Raw genomic sequence first — 21,500 nt, 5'->3', positions numbered from 1 at the left:
TTGAATTAATAACTAAAATACTTGAAAAAAATTAAAATATAATGAAAATAAAATGCACTGGCTCAGGAACAAAGATTTAAAATGCAACAGCGAGCTCGCTCCTCTGAAACAGCTGGAGCTTCACATGAGAGCCAATTAATTCCTTTCTTCTGTCAAGGGGATCGACCCAATGAGCAGAATTGAATAAACGCATCCTTTCTGTTCTTAACCTTGTGTTTAAATGTTACGCTTCTTTTCCCCAGCCATAATCCACTCTAGGACTGAATTTACCTCTATTAAGACACTTTGAAAGGTGGACATGAAAACTATTAAGCAGAACTCTTGCATGCTGTCTCACTTACTGCTGGTATTTTTAATAAGCTAGAACATATCAGTCCATCTGACCTTTATCAAGTATGCAGGCAATACTCCTGCATTCTTATATATTAGTATATACACACATAGTCAGATTAGTCCTCTGAGGCAACACTGCACACATGTGTGCCTTTAGTTTGTCAGTAGTGTCAACAGACTGAGTGAATGTGATAATAATTATTGTGACATCCATATAAATTCAGGGCAAACAAACAATGACTGAATAAAACTGTTTGATACATCAAAACACTGCATTAGCAGCCATATTTGATTTATAATAGATATAAAAACAGGTCTTAATCTATTAAAATATCTAATAAGTAGCATTAACTAATGAATGGATTAAATGTATTCAGAAGCATTATTCAATAGTTTCTACTATGGCATCATACAGTGCATAATATTAATAACTACTGAAACTGACTTTACAAAACATCAGTTTACAGCCCAAAACAAAGCGCTTATTATTCAGTGTTACATCCTCTGTCTTTTTTTACATTTGAATCATAAAGAAAATATAATATTACAGCGTATTCCCCTGAGTGACACTGGGCTTCTTGTCTTTTCATGTGACTGTCTCTATACCCTTAGTTGGTGTTAAAACAAGTTCAATACCAAAACATTAAGGGAGGTCTCGCAAAAATTAGAAGTTTTATGTTCACTTATTCCATGTTTCAGTTTTTTTATGGTTTCACTGATGTATCATCAACACAACCTGATCAAGAGGATGTGCAGTTGATCACACTTTTAACTGACTGACTGTATATTAGCAATAGGCACAGTTCCCACATAACTAATTTCCATTTTCAAGAGGAATTAAGAGAGTTTGGTCAACTAGATGTCAAGTTGTTTTGTTTTTTTCCCTCTGAACACAGTCATTATGGATCAAATGGTCTCTTAGGCTTCACTCACATTTATACATAAATGTGGAAAAAAGGTGCTTACTAACTAGTCTAAAGCTGTGTAATTACCATGTTATGTGTTTTGTGTTTAATTTGCATAAAACATAATCCTTAAAAGATTCATATTTTCCTTTTCCCCTGAATGCTTTCACTCAGTGCCCTAACTTTCTAAAGACTTTTCTGGTTGCAAGATATCCAAATGGTCGTGATAAGCTATGATGCTACAATGACACTGCAAAGTCTTGAGTTTTCAGAGCTTATGGAAGCCAATTACAGCCAATTTTGCTCCAATCATAAGGATAAAGATAATAAAATTCACTAATTAGTATGTAATGCTTCAAGGTCATAGGTCAAAGGTCAGAGTCACATGAATTAGAGAATGTTAAAAAAAAACAGGCTGACGTCAGTATGTTATAATAAAAACATTATAAAACATCAGAGTTTCAGTATAGCCCTTGCACTTACAGGGCGGTGTTGCATTCCCTGAGTGCTCTTTTAAGTATAACAGTAATAAATTACTGCCTGTGTCTGTTATAAACATCAGTTCCATGAGAGCCATAAGGTTTGAGCCAGACACATAACAATGAATCTTGTGGTTCAAGCCCACATCTATTCACAAAAAACGCAAACTGCTGGGAGGCGTCACGTGCACCATTAAATCATTCCTCTTAGATTTATTAAGCTTTGTGCCAGCACGTTTCACGATTCAAATGTTGAGCGACCCACCTGGTTCTGAATGTAAGCGTGGAGTCTTTCGAGCATTCCCTCACAGGTGTACTCGTACGGCAGGAACGGCTCCACCTGCAGACACACGTGCGTGCACAGATGAGCAAACAGTGGACAAGAGCATGCGCGCATGGCCGCAAAGCCAAGTCGTAGTAATTACAGGACCCCGAGCATCTGATAGTTAATCACAGTTGACACATTCATTAGCGTAATTGTGAAAGGCCTATATCACGGCACGAGCCTCGCATTAAAATCAACGACCTAATACATCACAGGTGACAGCTTTGAAAATTGATTTCATTAATTTTCGTGATGACTACATCAATATGTCAAACAATGGATTAAACCGACATCGGACCACAGGTCACGCGGCACTGAGACGGCTGTTTTGGTGACTTCTGGATACTTTGGGTGCAGTTAATAGTGTTGCCATAAAGACCTGTCAATCACTGTCAGATTGTTTTCTTAAGGCACAACATGCAAAAAAGCTCAAAAGAGAACACTGATCAATAGCTTTCCCTTCTTTCTCATATTTGATGCAGGCAGGGTCATAGGGAACTGATGGGAATAATGACTGTAGGTTGGAATCTTTGGAGACGGTGTTTATATCAATAACAGCATTTTTGAGGCTGACTGTGGATTGAACACATGACTAATTATAAAATATATCGGGACAGAACAGATTCTGCCGGTATCCCCGGTGTAGAAACCTCTCAGAATGTCTCCCTGTGGTATCTGAAGTGAGATCTCACTGTTTACCATCAGGCCACTAAAGCACTCAGGCTTAAATTGATAAATGGCTCCTTTTAGCGTTGTGTTCCTTTTAGCGCTCTCTTATTACTTTATTTCATCTGAGTTTAATGAAATGTATCTGGCACTTCATCAGCTATTCCACAATGCAATTTGCCTTTTGGGCATCTTTACATAATAGAATCCGAGTCGGACCAAAAAAAAAAAAGTTTCATAAAGTGTGATTTGAATTCAAACTCAGGAAACATTCTTTATGTGACTCCACATTTAATATACCTAAACTGACTGAAGCGGTTGGTCACAAAAAATGGGAGCAACATTCATCATTTCACACCATTAAAAGTGACATAAAATGATGGCTTATCTGTGAGGCAAGTTATGCTGGTAGTTGGTACAGACAGGACAAAAAACACACAAAGACATTTGAGTATTTCTTAATTTCCACAAGGCACAGTACTATTAAAGTAACATTAAAGCTTAGCCAGCAGCTTTTTAAGCTATCTAAATCCATAACATGAGCTGCAGGAATATGAACAGACCCCTAAAAAGCATTAAGCACTGAGCTGCCTGTGAATAAGCGTAAGTAAACTCACAATATGTAATCTACACAACCAGATGAGCCACACTAAATGCCATCTACACATGTAGCGTGCCTAATTTTACACTCAGACTCATCTCACTGAGCTTAAACTCTGCACGATCCGAAGAGTTATCCAAGTAATTGTATTACAAGGAAATGCTTTGACAAACACAGTAACTAATTATAATTTAAGATGAACTGAAAAGGGAAATTCAGTTCATCTCCTAGTGCACCTCTGCACTCTGACTGCTTTCTTTAAAATCCTATTTTAGCCACTTGTACATGTGTGTCTGCAGTTTTACCATCTATATCAAACTTTCACAGGGTGCAAAAACTAAATTGTATGTCAAACTGACCTGACACTGCTAACAGGAGCCACAATTACAGCCATGACTGGGAGACCAAACAACGGTTTTCACTGAAAGCAGCAAATCAGGTCAAGAGCTCCCTGCTTATTTATTCATTTATTTTTCTGACATTAATAGGGTAGCGCACCGTGGCTTTTTCACACTGTAAATGAACATGTCTAATTTAGCATCTCGAGCTGTGCGAGAATACGAGCTCTCGGCTGAAAACAATTAGACTGTATTGTGTTTGAGCCACTGAGCAGCTCCTCACAGCAGAATAAAAATCCAGGAGGCTTTGGACACACCAACACAATCAACGCTCCTTAACCTCCCTACTCACCAAACCTAGACTATGTGACTGTCCCTTACTGCTTCAGCAAAAGAATAAAAATAGGATGGCAACCTCTTTGTGGCTGAGAATGGCCCAGAGAGTTGCTGTCAGAGTCACTTTCAATCACAAGGTGATTGCATGACTTAATCTGGTGGGAGGGAACCTGTCTCCAAATATGCCAATGCCTATTGCTATCAGGCAAAAGTTTGCAAATACTTGCCAATGAGCTCAACTTCTCTGCGATCCATCGCTTTGCAGTAGGCGACTCGACTTGACTGGTTGTCAGCTGGTTGTATTCTGTTTTTTTTTTCTTATATGAATGTGTTGTTACTGAGCATCTCTATAGTTTTAATCCAGTTAAATCGCCATCCTGGAAGAACTATCTCAGTTTAGGAATTTCAGAATATCAGTTTTAGATCTATGACGCTCTATCTGCATCTCTATCTCTATGTGAATTTCCGTGTATATAGCTGGAAACAGACTTTTTATTTTTCCCAGTTTATCCCAGTTAATCACCATGGTGCCATTATTGCAAGTAACTGACCACATTCGGTTGCAGACTGATCACAGACTGATAGCACACTGACCTTGTAGTTTTATCACAGTCTTGATGTCTAGAAGCGTTTGAAGAAGGCAGCTGACTGCGAGTGGTCTCAACAATTTCAAAGGCATCGAGATCGCAAGTTTATTGCACAAAAATTCAATATTTTTAGCTGTTCAACCACTCTTTTCCCTAGCGTGACGGTTGCATTATGTAAAACTAAATTGAAGTTGGAGGTTCAGTCAAATGTGCATCTTGGATCCACAATTCTATAAATAAGAAACCCTACACGACTGTTTGTATAATAAATATGAAGCTACCACCCCGTTGTTAATTAAGCTTAGCAAAATGGTAAATGGTAAATGGCCTGTATTTATATAGCGCTTTACTAGTCCCTAAGGACCCCAAAGCGCTTTACATATCCAGTCATCCACCCATTCACACACACATTCACACACTGGTGATGGCAAGCTACATTGTAGCCACAGCCACCCTGGGGCGCACTGACAGAGGCGAGGCTGCCGAACACTGGCGCCACCGGGCCCTCTGACCACCACCAGTAGGCAACGGGTGAAGTGTCTTGCCCAAGGACACAACGACCAAGACTGTCCAAGCCGGGGCTCGAACCGGCAACCTTCCGATTACAAGGCGAACGCCCAACTCTTGAGCCACGATCGCCCGTCAGAAAGACTCAAACAGGTTTCTTTTTGCTAATGTGAACAAAGGGACCTGTTGCCAGGCAACCAGTGGGGGATGTTACTGCTTCCTATCAAGGAATAGTCCGACACTGTTGAAAAATAGCAATTTTTGGCTTTTGTGTGCATAATAACAAACAAGATGTGATGTCTTAATAAGTAAACTTTTGAGGTGTTAGTAGGCAGATTTTGTGACAGAGCCAAGCTGCTTTTCAGTCTTCACGCTTGGCTGTTGGCACTAACTTCATATGCATTATAAGGACATGAAAACCGCATCAGCGTTCCAAAACTGATTCAAGTATATTACCCAAAATACCACACTTTTAAAAAAAGTTATGAAACACATTTTGGAGTTCTCTTAAAGTGTTTTGTTTGATGGGTTAGTAAACAGATTATTTTTTTTTTAACTTCCATTTCAACCCGTGTCTTATTAAATATGTAGAGGGTAAAAAAACAACAACAACAAAACAAACAAAATCCATCCGCTTATCCTTGTCAGGGTCGTGGGGGGCGCTGGAGCCTATCCAGCTGTCTCAGAGCGAGAGGCATGGTACACTCTGGACAGGTCGCCTCTGCACAGAAAGACCCCGGCCTGATGGTGGAATTGAACTCAGAACTTTCTCGCTGTGAGGTAATAGTGCTAACCATGATGCCACCGTGTTGCAAACAAAAAACTAAAACTGTTTTCTTCTGCTCTTTCTGCTTTTAAATTTTTAACTGAAACTCCCTCATCTTATGTGATTAGTGTTGTTTTTTTGTCCCCCTAGGACTTAAAGCATTTACCAATACCAAAACTGGTACTTTATTTTGTCTCTATCAGCAGGCAACACAAGGTCTGCTTAACACACCTGACAGGTAGAGGCACACATGAGTCTTGGAACTGCGAGATGCTTGGCAGTAGCTCTGTGTTGTTCTGGTGACAGATTGAGCACAGTGCGATTGATTAATAAGATCTGCTGTGGACAATGTGTACTGCCGGTGGGGCTAGCCTCTGGAACGCTGCCACGTAAACTCAGGTGTGGGCACAGTTTACCTACTGAGCCGCTCAATATCTCAAGCAATTAGGAGTGTGGAGAGCAAAGCGGGAGCCAGCTAAGCATTTTGCTGTAACGTCGGATGCCATGATTAAGAGCTCTATTAAACTCAGAGGGCTTCAAAAGCGGGTCAAACCCCACTGTGAAGTGTGCAAGAGTAAATTATACTTTCACCTCAGTATGGTAGTATGCAGCAGTGAGTAGCATGGTGGACTACAATATAAGAAGACCATTATTTTGTTGAATGAGTGCTGTTAAGATTGGATGGCAAACACACACACATCCACAAAAAAATGAACGCACATTGATCCTCATGATTTCACGGATGGTTGCGTCAAACTCCTCGGAGTTATTGAAGTCAATAGTGATGACATGCGGTCTGCCAATGTACTGCTCCGCGTAGGGATGCTGAGAGGATACCTGAGGGAGGCACAAGTGGAATATATTAATAATCTTTCCGGCAATAAACACGGCTAAGATCAGACAGCATAACTGTCTTCTGTATATTTTTAAAAAGTCAAACATTGTGAGTTTCTACCTCCCTCGATGTGGGCTTCCCTCTGAAGAACTCGTGATTGAGAGAGCTGTGAGGAGGGTTAAACTTTGGCTGCAGGAAGATGCAGCCGTTGGCTATTGCCTCCAAAGGGGCGGGACCTTCGTACGGGAAGCCAAATCCGATGAATAACTAGTGCGGAATACAACAAAGATCAGCAGATTGTGAGTGTTTACACAGAGCTGCTCACACCCTGATCAGATCAATCCCTTTTCCAACTCTACAAAAGCAGGAAGTTTTCGCCAGTCCACTGGGATACAGAAACTGTGCGCAAACATTGACGCTTTTTCAGAGCTCAGACGTGTCGATATTGCAAGCGCACCTTGGCCTTTCTGAGGAGCTGCTGAAGTTCCTGCTGAGGCAGCAGGCCGTGATTCTTGACGAAGGCGGGCACCTCTGGGGGACGCTGTGCCTCGTAGTACACAGTCCCGTGGATCTCCATGTGGCGGTGCAGGATTGCCAGAAATTTTTCCTTACCCTTGAACACAAACAAGAGGGAAGCAAAATGAAGCGCTTAAAGACAAGAAATGAAAAATGAATGTATGAATTATGAATTTGACTGTGCAAACACTAAAAAAAGGTCGGTGAACTGCATTTGCATTTAAATTCGCGGTTTTATCCCCACAGTACTTCAAATCCATTTTATTGAGTTTTAACTAAGCCTTGTTATCGGCACACGTTGCAGCTGGTTATAAGATTACCTGTAACCATTTTGAGTATTTAGAAACTTTGTATAATTGTGGGGTTTTTTTGTTGTTGTTTTTTTTTTGTTTAAATGTTCAGTACATACATCCTCTGCTAAGGTGTTATGCCTAAATACTTTGCACACCTTAAATCACTCAAATATGACCTTACAATTACACACACAGCAGCTTGGAAACCTAGATGTGTTACAGAGTCTAGAGTATCACCCCAACCTGAGCACAAGTACTGGTTGATGGAAATGAGGCTGCTAAAAGCAGACTAATGAGCCAAGTCTCTCCATACTAGTAGTAACACCATCACCTTGGCAACTAAAAATCACTCTGTACCTTTGGAATTTTGAAGGAACATGAAAGACTGAAAGCAGGGCATACTGTATCCTCTGCGTTTCCCCGTGGGGATAATTTGCTTGAATAGTTTTATTGAGAAAAACTAAATTGGTTTATCTTAAAAAGTTTTTTTCTGAGGGAATGTTATGAATAATTTACTAAAGCTATGTCTTTGAGGCATAAATCATTTATAAATGTCAACTAAGTGTTACTGCTCATTATTCATTGCAGGCTTTCTTTCTTTCCTTTTTTTCTTTTAAAGCAATGAGGTGATGAAAACAGTTCCTTTTACAGAAAGTGATAATAATAACCATCAAAAAAATCAAAGCCTGCAGACTTGAAAGATGAAAAGGTTTGCGGTTTAATCTCTCACTCACAACTGCAGCTGTGGGCGACTTGTGAGTTCAAACTGTAGCCGGCTGTCCCGATTAAAAATAAAGTCAACTGACAAAACTTCATGAATTGATGAATTTCATAGGATGGTATATTGCATGTCTCTGCATGTTTAAAATATATTGGAAGAGATTAGAGTAATATACAAAGGTCCGTAGCAAAATATTTCTTCATATTTTGCTTTCAAGGCGCCAGATTTTCTTGTACTATTGTGTTATTGAGCAATAGTTCTGAAGGTCTTTCAAAGTTTTTCTTTGGACATTGGCTGCCTTGTAATTTATTTTCAGTCCAGTCCTTGTAGCTGATCATTTTCAGAACAATATTTTGTATTTAAGCAAATTAACAATGATCTCTGAATCACTGAAACATAAAAAATGCACTTAAATCAAGAGATGAACCCATGTTGTGCTTAAAAATAATAGACAACTTGGCAAACAACCAATTTTAAATCATATCTTTTGTTACTGGTGGCCTGTTGTATGAACACATAGTTTGTTCCCATTTCTTTAATTGAATTTTTTTTAAAAATGCAGTGATAACAGGGTGATTTCCAAACCAGGCAAAACTCAACATGGTGTGCAAAGTGTCCTTAAAAGAAATCTGATGAAACTTGACAAGTAGAGGACAAAAGAAGACATTGCAGGCTAAATAAAACTAAGAAGAGTATTTGAAAGTCATGTCCTTTCTCCAGCAGAGACCTGACGCAGGATCTGAGACACACAGACATCTGTTGATTCATTTACTGTTCACTGAAGCCTCATCAGAAATGGTCTCAGTGGAAGGGTGAAAGGACTGAGGCAAGTCAAATTACACAAGAACTGGACTGAAAATAATCAGTATATAAGGATGTGGTCAGGAGGTACAGCAGTGAGCGTCCACAGCCATCTATAAAACACAGGGGAGCTTCTGTCATGGTTTTGGCCTGCATGTCAGCCAGTAAGGATCTGATTGAAACTGATGCAATTATTAAAACAGACATGATCCATCATGCAGTAAGAGCACACCTGAAGAGAAAAACAAACAATGGACTATCAGTCATGGATTGGCTTCCCTAGAGCCTGGGCCATGATGACAGAGAACAGAACAAAAAGCAGCCGAGATCCAAAGAAGAGCTTTGAATGTCCTTCAGGAAGCCTGGAGAACTATTCGTGAAGACTGCCAAAAAGAGCTCAGACTGTGTTGAAGAATAAAGGCAGTCATACAAAATATTGACTTTGCCTTATATACTGTACTGCTATGTATGGTTGCCTGTTTCAATAAGGCACTGTAGCTCTTTCCTATTCTCTTAGCAAATTCGAAAGAAAAGCAGGCTGGTTCAAGACTTTTGCACAGCACTATTTACTGGCGTTGTTCATTTTGAAGTGATTTCTGCAGAAATGGCTCTTTTAAAGCAACTTTTGGCAACATAAATTCTAGGAAGAAGACTTGATTTAAATTTGGCATCGAGTTAAGTAAAAAAAGAGGTCTACTTACTTGAAGCTGTGTGGAGCCATCAAAGATGCATCATGAAATGACAGAACAGCACAGAGCGACACCACAAGCAAGCAGGGGAGAAGTGAAACGAGGGAGGCCAGTATGGAGCAAAAAGAATAGCAAAGCATTAGTCAAGCTTCTTCTCATAGAACCTTTAGAAGTCCAACTCTCTAAAGTGAACCTCAAAATTGAGTTGGAAGAAGAGGCTGTTCTCAATGAGGGGGTTTTCTCTGTCTGGGGAGATTCCAATACTACTGGTTCCTACAAAGCAATCTTTCTGTTTCTGCAACTCAAGTTGTTCTGAGAAAACAGGGAGCGCCATGGCAGTGTAGGTACAAAAGCTGCAGCCAGACTCAAGTAAAACAAACCTTGAGGGAGGCTGCAACACGCTTCAAAGTTACAGAGAGAAGGAGCAGCCTTGGCAGCAGCTCGGAGGGAAAATTTACTCTAAACAAAAGCTATTGTTCCTGCAGCATCACACTTCAGGCCTGATTCCTGGAGGAGGAAATTGTTTGCAGGAAATGTAAAACCTAGTGGGTGTTTGACAGAAAAAGGAAAGCGATATTTAGAGGTTCTAAAAAAGTATCATATTTTGGAGTTTTATCAAATCTGAAGTGCCTCCATTATACAGTGTAAAATATATTTCACATTTAGGAACAAAAATTATTACATGGTATGAATCAAGATGTAATATTCTTTTTCTCCTCCTGTGGATTAGACACTTGCTATTTGTGTACTGATGCTTGTGCTGGATATACTGACCTTCCACATGTTGGCTTCTTTGCCATATACAACAGCCATGTTTTTAACCTTGTTCTTCTGAATATTCAGTCTCTCTGTCTCATTCAGCTCCTCTGCCACAAAACCCATAAAAGAGTTGTCTGGAGTGTGGGCTGCCAAGGACAAACAAAATAATTGGCAATACAGTGTTTCAAGTCCATTACAAGAGTCAAACAAATAAATAAAAAGGTAGCCAAAGTGCAGCTGCTGTGAAGATTTGTGGTGCTGTGCACGTGGACGGTACAGAACAAAAGAGTGTGGCAGGAATTCAGGGGAAGCGAAGCTCATTGTTTTTCTCAGCAATTTGTTATTACATTAATCTGGTGGACTAAAGGGAAACGCAGGAAATGGTGCACTCGCTGGGGTTGAGGATGCTTCTCTTGTATGATGCTGTTAACTCCTGATCGGGCGACTTGATGAGTCACATCTGCGCGGTCGATGATGACAGTGCAACTTCATTATTTCAGTAAGCTGCACAAAACCGCTGCTATAATGTCCCCACAGCTGTCCACTTTCAGGAAGTCAAGCAGCATGAATGCTAGCAGTCACAAAGGAAGTCTGCTGCAGCGGGGATTTGCAAAGAAACTGTATTTTTCAGAAACTCAATTAAAGCTGACAACTTTTGGTATAAGACTTTGTGATAACAGCAAGTGTTTTGGCTACAGACGGTTTTGCTCATTGTCACTGAATTAATTGGAGACAAACATCAGAAAGTTTCTTTTGCTACAATTTTCACCAAAAGTGTCATGAATGTGCGTGTGTGTGCTTGTGTTTTTGCACCTTTATGTTTGGGTCTTTGTGGGTATGTGTGTGTCTGCATCCCACACAGGAGGTATTACACATCTGTGCAGGCCCAGCTGTACTGATTAGTTTCCTGCCTGCTGCTGTAAAGGCTCGCCTGTGACAACCTGAGGTCTTTATTAGCTCATGGTGTGCTCACATTTTAAGTTTAAAACATTAACTCACTGGACACTGTATTAGGTACGCCTTGCTAGTACTGGGTTCGGCTCACTTGCTTTCTGAACTACATTAATTCTTCAGGGCACAGATTCAACAAGATCCTGTAAACATTCCCCAGAGATTTGTGTAGGGTAGCCTCAGTTTTCTGTTCTTAGCTGACAGGAGGGGCATCTTATGTGGGCCCATGTCCAAGGTTTGATGATTTGTGAATTCAGAGATGCTGTTGTGTATACCTTGGGTGTAACAAGGGGTTACTTAAGTTACTGTTGCCTCCCTATTAGCTCATAGCAATCTAGTCATTCTATTCTAACATCAACAAGATATTTTGCCCCGGAGGACTACTGGATATTTTCTCTTTTTTGGACTATTCTCTGGAGATGCTTGTGAAGAAAAGTCCAAGTAGAGTTACTGCCATGTGATTGGTTGATTAACTATTTTGCAGTAACAACAAGTTGAACAGGTGTATCTAATAAAGGGTTCATGAGTGTATATATCACACACATATGTGCATCAAAACAACTTAAAGCATCTGTAAATTCAAGCAGACGTTGACTTTAGACTCAATCTCAGTGAGAACAAAGATCGTAGAGAAATAAGCAGCCCACATACGGAACATGGTCATGTACTGCTGGCCATGAAGGTTCCAGTAACCCCAGTTCGTCCTGTAGCCATGCAGAGTTGCATACTCCTCGTGGTTGTAGGCAGGCTCTGTACCGAAGGTATCAATCACTCTTATGTGGCATCTGGGACAAAATAAGAGATACAATTAGCCTGAATTAGAACAAAGCTGTCTCTCGCATTTATTTGTCTCCTCTAGCTGAGTGAAAAACAATACATTTAGCCTTTTGTACTTTGCCAGAACAGCACATGTGCATACAGTGAGATTGAGTCTAGAGAAACATGAAGAAAAAAAATCTAATTTTGAGTTATGGGAGCTAGTCTGAGTACTCTAACACAGTCTGGGTGTCAGAGTCTTGGTTTGTAAAGCTGTCAGTAGTGATAGATGTCCACGTCCCCAGCCATCACCCCCAATAAGCAGAGATCACACACGCCTCAAGGTGAGACAATAGGAGCTTAAATAATAGACTTGTTTTACAGCCACCACAGGACACGCTGCTGTAACGGATCATGATATGGTATTGGTCCATCCTGGCCAGAATCTGAAGAAATCAATTTTAGGGCGAGGCTTTTTTTTTCCATGTGCAGGGCTTTGACTAGAAAATGCGTCAGGTTCTCTCTGATAATGTCAAAGCAGCAGTGAGTGGATAAACATTACACCGCTTTGACTGCATCAACAGAAAAACAAAATAATTATTGTCCTCTAAGATCAAACTGAAATAGAACATTTAGCTAACAATGACAAGCTAAAGAGGAGAGAATTACTCATCAGCACTTTATTCGGTGTAAATATTCACACTGGGAAGTGGAAGAAGCAGTTCGATGTAATGAAATTGGAGACGTTTTATCAATAGCTTGCATCTCTAATCAGTGTCAGGGCTGGAGAGGCAATCAAAGTATTGGCCTGTCACTTTGTCAGGAGAGGACTATTGGTCGATCAGCCGACCTTGAACTGATGCTGACTGGAATCAGCGTCGGCTTTTGATTTGAGAATTCTCAAAATGCAGCAGAATCAACATTCATTGCTGTGAAATGTGTCTGGGTGCTACCCACTTATTTCATAAATACAACACCCTTGTCCTCTTATGCATTCAGAGTAAAATATGGGATGAAAAAGCCCAGATGATTGTCATCATTTACATACAACTATAGCTTGAGTGTTTTGTTTTTGTTTCCTTTTTCATTAATCAATTTTGTGACGAAATTTGCAATTTGCATTGAAAGCTGTTTTTTTTATCGCCTGTTTGGTTTAAAAATTGAGGATTCACTTGTATACCATGACTGCTTCAGCACTGCAAAGCTGGAAGACAAGGACAAAAACTTTGCCAACTGCATTTACTGTCCTTTGATGCTCTGCTGAATTTGTACGTTTGTCACTGACAAAGAAATGGACAGTCTCTAATTTCATGGCAGTTTGATTTTAATGGAGAAAGGCAGAATATCAAAAAATTCAGAAAAAATGAACATTACATAAAAGGTATACATTGATTTGCATGTAATTTAAATAAGTATTTGATCCCCAAACATAACATAACTTAGTACTTGGTGAAGAAACTCTTGTTGGCCAGCACAGTGGTAAAAACGTTTCTCACCAGGTTTGTAACCATCTCAGGAGGGATTTTGGTCCGCTCCTCTTTACAGAAGCTCTCTAAATCTCTTAGATTTCTTTGCTGTTGCTTGGCAACTCAAAGCTTTAGCTCCCTCCACAGATTTTCTAATGGATTAAGGTCTGGAGACTGGCTAGACCACTCCACGACCTTAATGTGCTTCTTCTTTAGACACTCCTTTGTTGGGTCATTGTTCTGTCTTCTGTGTTGTGGCTGATGGGAGGAGGTTCTCATCCAAACTTTTCCATCTTATTTTGGCCTCTCAATACAGTGAAGTTATCCTGTACTCTTAGCAGAAAAACAGCCCCAAAGCCAGTTTCCACCTCCATGTTTGATTGTGGGGATGGTGTTCTTTGAGCCATACTCTGCATTTCTCTTCACGGCAGATCAAGTTGATGCCAGCGAGCTTGATTTTGGTTTCATCTGACCACAGCACTTTCTCCCAAGTCTAAGTCATTTAATTCACTCCCAAACTTAAGGTGGGCCTGTTGATGTGCCTTCTTTAGCAGGGGAACCATGTGCATGATGTAAGATTTCAGTCCATTACAGCGTAGTTTGTTACCAACGTTGGTGACTGTGGTCCCAACTGCCTTAGGATCAATAACAGCTCCTCCAGTTTTGGGCTTATCCACCACCTTTCAAATGATCATCATCACCACAAGAAGCAAGATTATGTATGTACACCCGGCCGAGGGTGATTGATGATCATTTTGGGTTTTTTCCACATTTCCAAATAATCGCACTAGTTGTCATTTTCTCACCAAGCTTCTTCCTGATGGTCTTGTAGCTCATTCCAGCCCTGACACCCTCTGACAGGTCTTTGGTCTTGCCCGTGTTGGTGTATAACTTTTATGTAATTAGCTTTCACTGGATTTTTCATTGATATCCCGTCTCTGTCCTTGAATGAAAACTATCATAAAAATTAGAGACTGTTCATTTCTTTGAAAGTGAGCAAACTTACAATTTCAGCAGGGGATCAAATAATTATTTCCCCCACTGTAGGGAGTGAACCCGGGGCTCCTTGATCGGTGTTTAAATTTCTGTTAACCAACAGGAGACCCCCCCCCCCACCCGCCTGCCCTCAGATCTTGGTAAATAAACAGAAATTAATATTTTGATAGACACAGAAAAATAAAGCATAAAGAACTGACTTGTGCTTCCTCAGTGAAAGACCCATGAGCTGCTTCATTTGCTGCAAACCATGGTAGTCTGTGTAGATGAGGTCAAAGGGCAGAGGTCCCGTCAGTGGGCAGCTTCCTCTTCCTGGAGGTACACCCAAAAACCTGCACACAGGTCAGATGGGCTTTCATCATCACACTGAGCCAAACAAATTAAAACCCACGAGAGTTGGCACAAATAACAAAGTTTTGGACATTTCACCAACACTGTCCTGTAGCTAACCGCAGCATTTCTTCTGCTGATGTTTTCCAATATTGCCTTCTTTCATCATGTTTTCCCATGATGTATTTTTTTTCCTTTCAGTTCTCTGAAATTCTCCTTTGTGTTAAAGTATCCTTGCTAACTAAACTAATCAAAAAATAATAAGAAGCCGGCTCCCAGAAAGCACTGCAGCTCCAGTAATATTCCTGCAGAGGAAACTTCGAGCTTATAAGATGGCAAAGATGTGTGCATGAGTGAGAGGAAGAGAGAGTGAATGAAAGAGCCCAATCACGTCGTGAAGCATGTCAGCGCTCTCGGTGAGACGGCGCAGCTATTCAAGCATACAACAAAGAATTTAGCACTACCAGGGAGCAACGTCTCGCAGTGGGGAGCCACCCAGTTTGTCTGCAGGCTTGTTCCAGCTCACACACCAAAGCACACATATTACCCAAAGCAAACACCACATTCATTCGACACCTATGAAGGGGTGGTTGCATTACGCATGTGCAATCTGCCATACTCATGATGATGAGGGGCTTCAGATCTTTTACCTTCAGCCTTAACGTGCACACCTTCTGTCTGTATTTTTAAATGTCTGCACCACATTAAGATGCCTGTCATTCTGCTATTCTGCAGCTTGATCAGCCTTGATATGAAAAATCTGCTGCCTGAATATAAATAAATAAAACACAAAAATCAGGCTTAAATAAAATCGGAGAATGGCAATTACAAAAGAGCCTTTTGGAAAAGGAAAGACAGAAGATGTAAATTTGGTGTCTGCTATCACAAAGTGCTATCTAACTTCAGAGCACCCGGCTTTCAGCTGGGATCAAGGTTGCACTTTGTTCGAGAAAAAAAGCAATTAAGCGCGCCTATTTTCATTACAAAAGGAAAGATCCATTTCGTCAAACTTCGGCAGTTCTGAAGACCGACGCCACAGTACAAAACAGCGCGGAAGAAAAAAAAGACAGTGTAATTGGATGTGAAGATTTGTAAAATCATCTGTATACTAAAGAGATCTCACTGCCTGTCAGGATAATGTGACATGAAACCATCTGAAGGCAGTTTGCTGAGAGAATAAACTCTGGTATAAGATACTCGGGTATGCATTCTATATTCATCCCAGACTAGACAGACAGACAGACAGACAGACAGACAGACACACACACACAAATCTAAATATATATCTTTTAAAATGAAATGGTACAATAGAATAAAACTAACCATTCACCTTACAAATGTAATCAGATCAAGTTTTGACACATTTGTCTCTTGAATTCATCAATAATCCTGTTCAGCTTTATATTTGTTACAGTCCAGTGAGAGCAGATTTTTCTTGATTACTTTTGACAGATATATTTGAGAACAAAGCATAATGAGACAAAAACTTGTCTATTTTATACACAGACATTTTAATGCTCAGTCCTGCAGCACTAATCCATCTATTCAGATTGCGGGGAAGAAGCACAGAATCACAGATTTCTCTCACCCTTGCCACCTCTTTCAGTCATCCATCCAATCACCAAGTTGTTCCCCAGACAGTGTGTCCTGGGATCGCTCTGGGGCATCCTCCCAGTGGGACATGCCAAAAAAAAAAAAAAAAAAATCTTTGAAAGCCTTTAGGAGGCATCCTAATCAGAAGCGCGAACAACCTCAACTAGCTCCTTTAGCTATTTTGCAACAGATAAATGTTAAAAGAAAATTAAGTCATTATTTGGTTAAATAGCTCTGTGATGCAATGGTGACATTTAGTCATCCTTTGAGGATCGTTGTTAAAGGGGGCGCCTGTCTCCCTTTCAGTAAGAAAGTAAAATATTCATTCATGTATGTTCTCCCCGTGTCTGTGTGGGTTCTCTCCGGGTACTCAGACTCCCAAAGACATGCAGTTAGTGGGGTTAAGTTAACAGGTCATTCTAAAATGGCCCAGAGGTGTGAATGGTCTGACCGCCCTATGGCAGCTGGGATAAGCTCCAGCATAATCATCACTTCCAGAGAACTGTTGTTGATGCAGGACAGTTTATGTTTTATACATGATTCCCTTTGCTGTGGTTCGCCAAGATGAACTCTTTCCTGGCACAATCATTTCTCTGGTCTTCATACTGGTATGCGCCTTCTGGCTCCAAATGCAATCTCAACAGATGAAAAGAACATAGATGCAGGTTAGAAACGCACTAGCCTTTTATGTGCCATCAAAAGAAAATCAGAAACACCAGAGCAAGCAGTCGCCCCTGTCAGTCAGTCAATAAATTACTTCTGTACAACTCAATATGACGGCACTAAACACAAAACATTTTCTCAGAAGTAGTGAAATGCATGTGTATGTGAAGACCAATGAATAAAAATCCTTTAATTGAAAGCCCACCTTAGGTCAATGGCAAACACACAAAATGCAATCTTTAAGATTTGAACAATAATAAGCATCTCAAAGCTCTTTCTTCCTACATGATGCCTGTCATCAAAGTGAACAAAAGCAATGAAAATCTATTTCTAAAGATCATGTGTGATTAAAATGGCACTAAAAGAAAACCCACTGAAGTACCAATAAAAGGCTGACCGGTCTGGTGAAACAAGTTTTAAGCATTTCTTTGAGAAAAATAAAATTGTTAGCAGTTGGAGTCAAATCCATGACCTTACATTTCACCATTCTTTTACTACCTGGCTCAGAAGCAAATAACGCACAACGCAGCATACACATACACACAAATACCTGCATAACAAGAGCCATCGATCTTTCTTTGGACAGAGAACATATTTAGTCAGCACGGCAGCCTTGTGGAAACCAGCGTGGCAGCTGGTTCCTCAACAGTGGACGGGAATAATGAGCAGGAGAGGGTCAGCCAGCGATACTTAAACTGCAGTTTCATCAGTCGATGATACACACCCAAGCAAGTTGGTGCTTACACAAACAAAAGGCTGTTTCACTAAAGCTGTGTTTTCACTCTATACTCCTTCAATTGAAGTATGCAGCCCGGTGGATAGAATCCACCAAAACCATAATCAGGCAACAAATGTACAATAAAGTAAACTTTTCAGATACTAAATAGATTGTGAGGCATTTCACAGATTCATGAAAACCAAGAGAGAGCTGAGGATGATGTCTGTAAACATGACTAACACACAATGACAATAACAACATAAAGCTTGTTCACAGGTTCACTCATGAAGCTCCGTAGCAACTCGTCTGCCTGCGATGCTGGTTTCTTTGAGCTGCGTGTCTATTCGGTGTCAGACTTCATTTCATCACTTCCTACCAGTGCAGGTATCTGACCATGTTGACCCTTTTTTAAAAGTGATTGCTTGGACTTTTGGACAAGGAATGAACCAAAATTCATCTTCATGTTTCTTAAACGGCTACAGGAAATGTTCGAGTGTAGTGAGGTTCTACTGCATGGATTTCTCCTCATTTCTCTGCATCATTGCTTTACATAACAATATAAAGTTCCTTGAGACAACTGTTGTTCTCGTCATTTGGCGCTATATAAATAAACTGAAATGAATGGAAATTTTTCCCTGCACTATGAGTCATATCGTGTTCAGTAAAGACATGAATACAATCTGTTAGTTCATGTCTGACCTTCAGTGTGGCTTAGATGGAAATTCAAGTAATTTAAAAAAAAAAAAAAAAAGAAAAAGAAAAGAGAAGAAAGAAAAAAAAAACCAAATGTTTCTCTGCATTTTTCTCTGGTGCCATAAATCTAAACATTAATGCATTTCTATGGGGCTGTATGTATAAGATCATATGTATATCAGAATCAGAATCAGAATCAGAATGGGTTTATTGCCAGATGTTGAGGTTTACAACATTAGGAAATTGCTGCGGTGCTTCAGTGCAGACAATAAGAATTAAAGTGCTATGTAGAAAGAAAGATATGTATATGAGAAACTAATGACCTCAGTTTCTTCCTGAGGCATCTCCGTACACATACATACAGTACATTCTTGCTTTAGCAAGAGTGGACCATTATTATAGCGTTAGGTGTAATCAAAATAAAAAGTAGAGCATTTCAGACTTTGTATATCATCATAATTAGAAGCAGATGTGACTGTTTATTTAAGGAACATTTCAAGGTGTGATCAAAAGCCTCGACTGATGTCAACATTCCCAAAAGTGGACCTTTACAGACTGTAGTGGAACTAAACACAAAGGAACGTCTTGATGCATTCTGATGCATTCTGGGAGACTGAAGAAGTCACTTGGATGAGTGACGAAACGTTTCTTCCACAAAAAAACGATACGTCCAGATGAACAGATTAAACTTTTGGAGGTAAACACAAGGGAACTTAACTGAAGTTAAACGAGTCACTTCCTGAGCTGTGAATCTACACTATTTGTTAGACTTAAGACATTAAGTAGATTAGAATACTGTAAAACGAACAAACTCCATATAAATGTATGGGACGTTTTCCTCAACATTTCTCCATAACACTGAATTTTGTATCATTCTTATTTGAATCTATGTGGTCATGAAGTGTATATTTTTTTAATATTATATTTCTACTGTATTGTGTTTCTAAAATTTATTTATTTTTAATCTGAAGACTCAAATAATTATTAAGAAAAATCTGCACTGCAACTCAAAACTTAATAGCTGTTCTAAGATCAGCACTGTTAAGAGGTAAAACTGAGATTTCTACTAAATATTTCTGCTGTGCACATTAATGGCGTAAACTATCATAACCAAAAATAACTAAAAATTTACAGTCATGCTATCAGAGCTATTTGACTGTACGTTAAAACTGTACATAAGCTTCTGAGTCTGAAAAGGGAAGCCAGCGCTGGAGCGTCTTGTACCTGCATTCTTTCTGACGGCCAGCAGGTTGCGAACAATAGTTCAATTATATGGAGTACAAGCTCTTGGCTCCTTTGATCTATGACCTTAGAAAAAGCTTTTCTGATGAGTTTATGGACTTAGATCCTAGTTTCCACCTCATTTTGTACATTATAATCCCCTTTAGTATCAAAAATCTGACTACATCATGGTAAAAATGGGTGTACAGTTTCAACTGTGTGCGTGTACAGATTCTTTAAAGGTCTCAGTTAGATTTAGCGTCACGCCTGGTTTCAACATGGTGACAGCCAAAATACAAAACACAACAGCTTGAGGCTCGCCTGAAACGGTGGCTCACTCCATCGATTGTGGCTCAAGAGTTGGGAGTTCGCCTTGTAATTGGAAGGTTGCTGGTTCGAGTCCCGGCTCAGACAGTCTCGGTCGTTGTGTTCTTGGGCAAGACACTTCACCCGTTGCCTACTGGTGGTGGTCAGAGGGCCCAGTGGCGCCAGTGTCCGGCAGCCTCGCCTCTGTCAGTGCGCCCCAGGGTGGCTGTGGCTACAATGTAGCTTGTCATCACCAGTGTGTGAATGTGTGTGTGAATGGGTGGATGACTGGATGTGTAAAGTGCTTTGGGGTCCTTAGGGACTAGTAAAGCGCTATATAAATACAGGCCATTTACCATTTTCCATCTTTTATCTAGTGAATAGTGAACATGCGCTAGAGCATGAAAATGAGTATCAAATTCCACGAAAAAGGCCAACAATCAAAATATTTCACTCTGAGGTAAACGTGGTGCGCAACTAGTCAATTAAACAACACTGCTGTCACAGGACCGTGCTCCTAGCATGACTTAAAACCGTGACATTAATTTTTACTCTATATAATAGCCACTACATACACACATACTGAGCCACAGATTTGCACGCTGCTTCGTGTGGTTTCACTCACTGGTACTTTGCATGAGTACGTCTCTTAGATTTCACTGCAGGAGTTTCAGTATGAATTACGGCCTGTATGGGCTCTCATAGTGTAATGCTGACCTGCATTAATGTGAGAGCAGATGTATTACAGTGACTGAGTGCAGAGCTGTATGCGAGTCTGCTCCTCATACATCCACTAATGCCGCTGCTGTTCAGAGGTTTAATTGGATATATGCAAATCCAGGGAAACTTTAAGAGAAGAGTAGAGGGATTTAAGTGCATTAACGGCCTAGGAGTGCGGAAATGAGAGTGCAAACATACTGTAACTCGCATACAGTACGCGCATTAGTACACAAACAACTCTCTCCATCTCCCTCACACACAAGATTAGAGGATAAGGCTGGCATTAGTTTTATCTTTTTTCATGATTAGCAGCAAATCCCATGAAAAGACCGAAGCCACCGATGAATTCCCCCTAAGTGCTGTCTGTGCAGCCGCAGTCTATCATATACAGCTCCACTATCAAACATACACAACATAAAACAAGATTTTGTTTAACACAATTTTGTTTCCACCTCATAAGCAGGCGGTACATCCATGAGCATGCTCAGTGACGCCTTCCTAATATAGAAGTATTCTTCAAATGCAGTTGCAGTTATAGAAAATTGCATGCCACATTCTTCATAATGAAGGAATATGCACAAAGATGTAGATCACATCTGGACAACTTATAATTATAAGAAGGATAATATC

General features: G+C 40.2%; 1 protein-coding gene across 2 annotated transcripts in view; it reads right to left on the bottom strand.

Annotated features, from left to right (window-relative positions):
- The window catches only part of mgat5b (alpha-1,6-mannosylglycoprotein 6-beta-N-acetylglucosaminyltransferase B), a 69,691-nt gene that overhangs the window by 8,309 nt on the left and 39,882 nt on the right, over window positions 1-21,500 (bottom strand). For both annotated transcript variants that reach the window (XM_085270772.1, XM_085270773.1), the window contains exons 9-15: window positions 14,827-14,958; window positions 12,060-12,193; window positions 10,473-10,603; window positions 7,136-7,291; window positions 6,799-6,945; window positions 6,564-6,680; window positions 1,983-2,057 (exon numbers count right to left, since the gene is read on the bottom strand). In XM_085270772.1, coding sequence (XP_085126898.1) covers window positions 1,983-2,057; window positions 6,564-6,680; window positions 6,799-6,945; window positions 7,136-7,291; window positions 10,473-10,603; window positions 12,060-12,193; window positions 14,827-14,958 — 892 coding nt within the window. The remainder of the gene's footprint in view (window positions 1-1,982; window positions 2,058-6,563; window positions 6,681-6,798; window positions 6,946-7,135; window positions 7,292-10,472; window positions 10,604-12,059; window positions 12,194-14,826; window positions 14,959-21,500) is intronic.

Source organism: Mchenga conophoros, linkage group LG4, assembly GCF_057382185.1.
Source record: "Mchenga conophoros isolate Kocher_MC1m ecotype Shallow Benthic linkage group LG4, M_conophoros_male_GT1.1, whole genome shotgun sequence".
Taxonomy (NCBI): domain Eukaryota; kingdom Metazoa; phylum Chordata; class Actinopteri; order Cichliformes; family Cichlidae; genus Mchenga; species Mchenga conophoros.
Note: the sequence above shows the minus strand (reverse complement) of the source record. Positions and strands in the feature narration are given on the sequence as shown.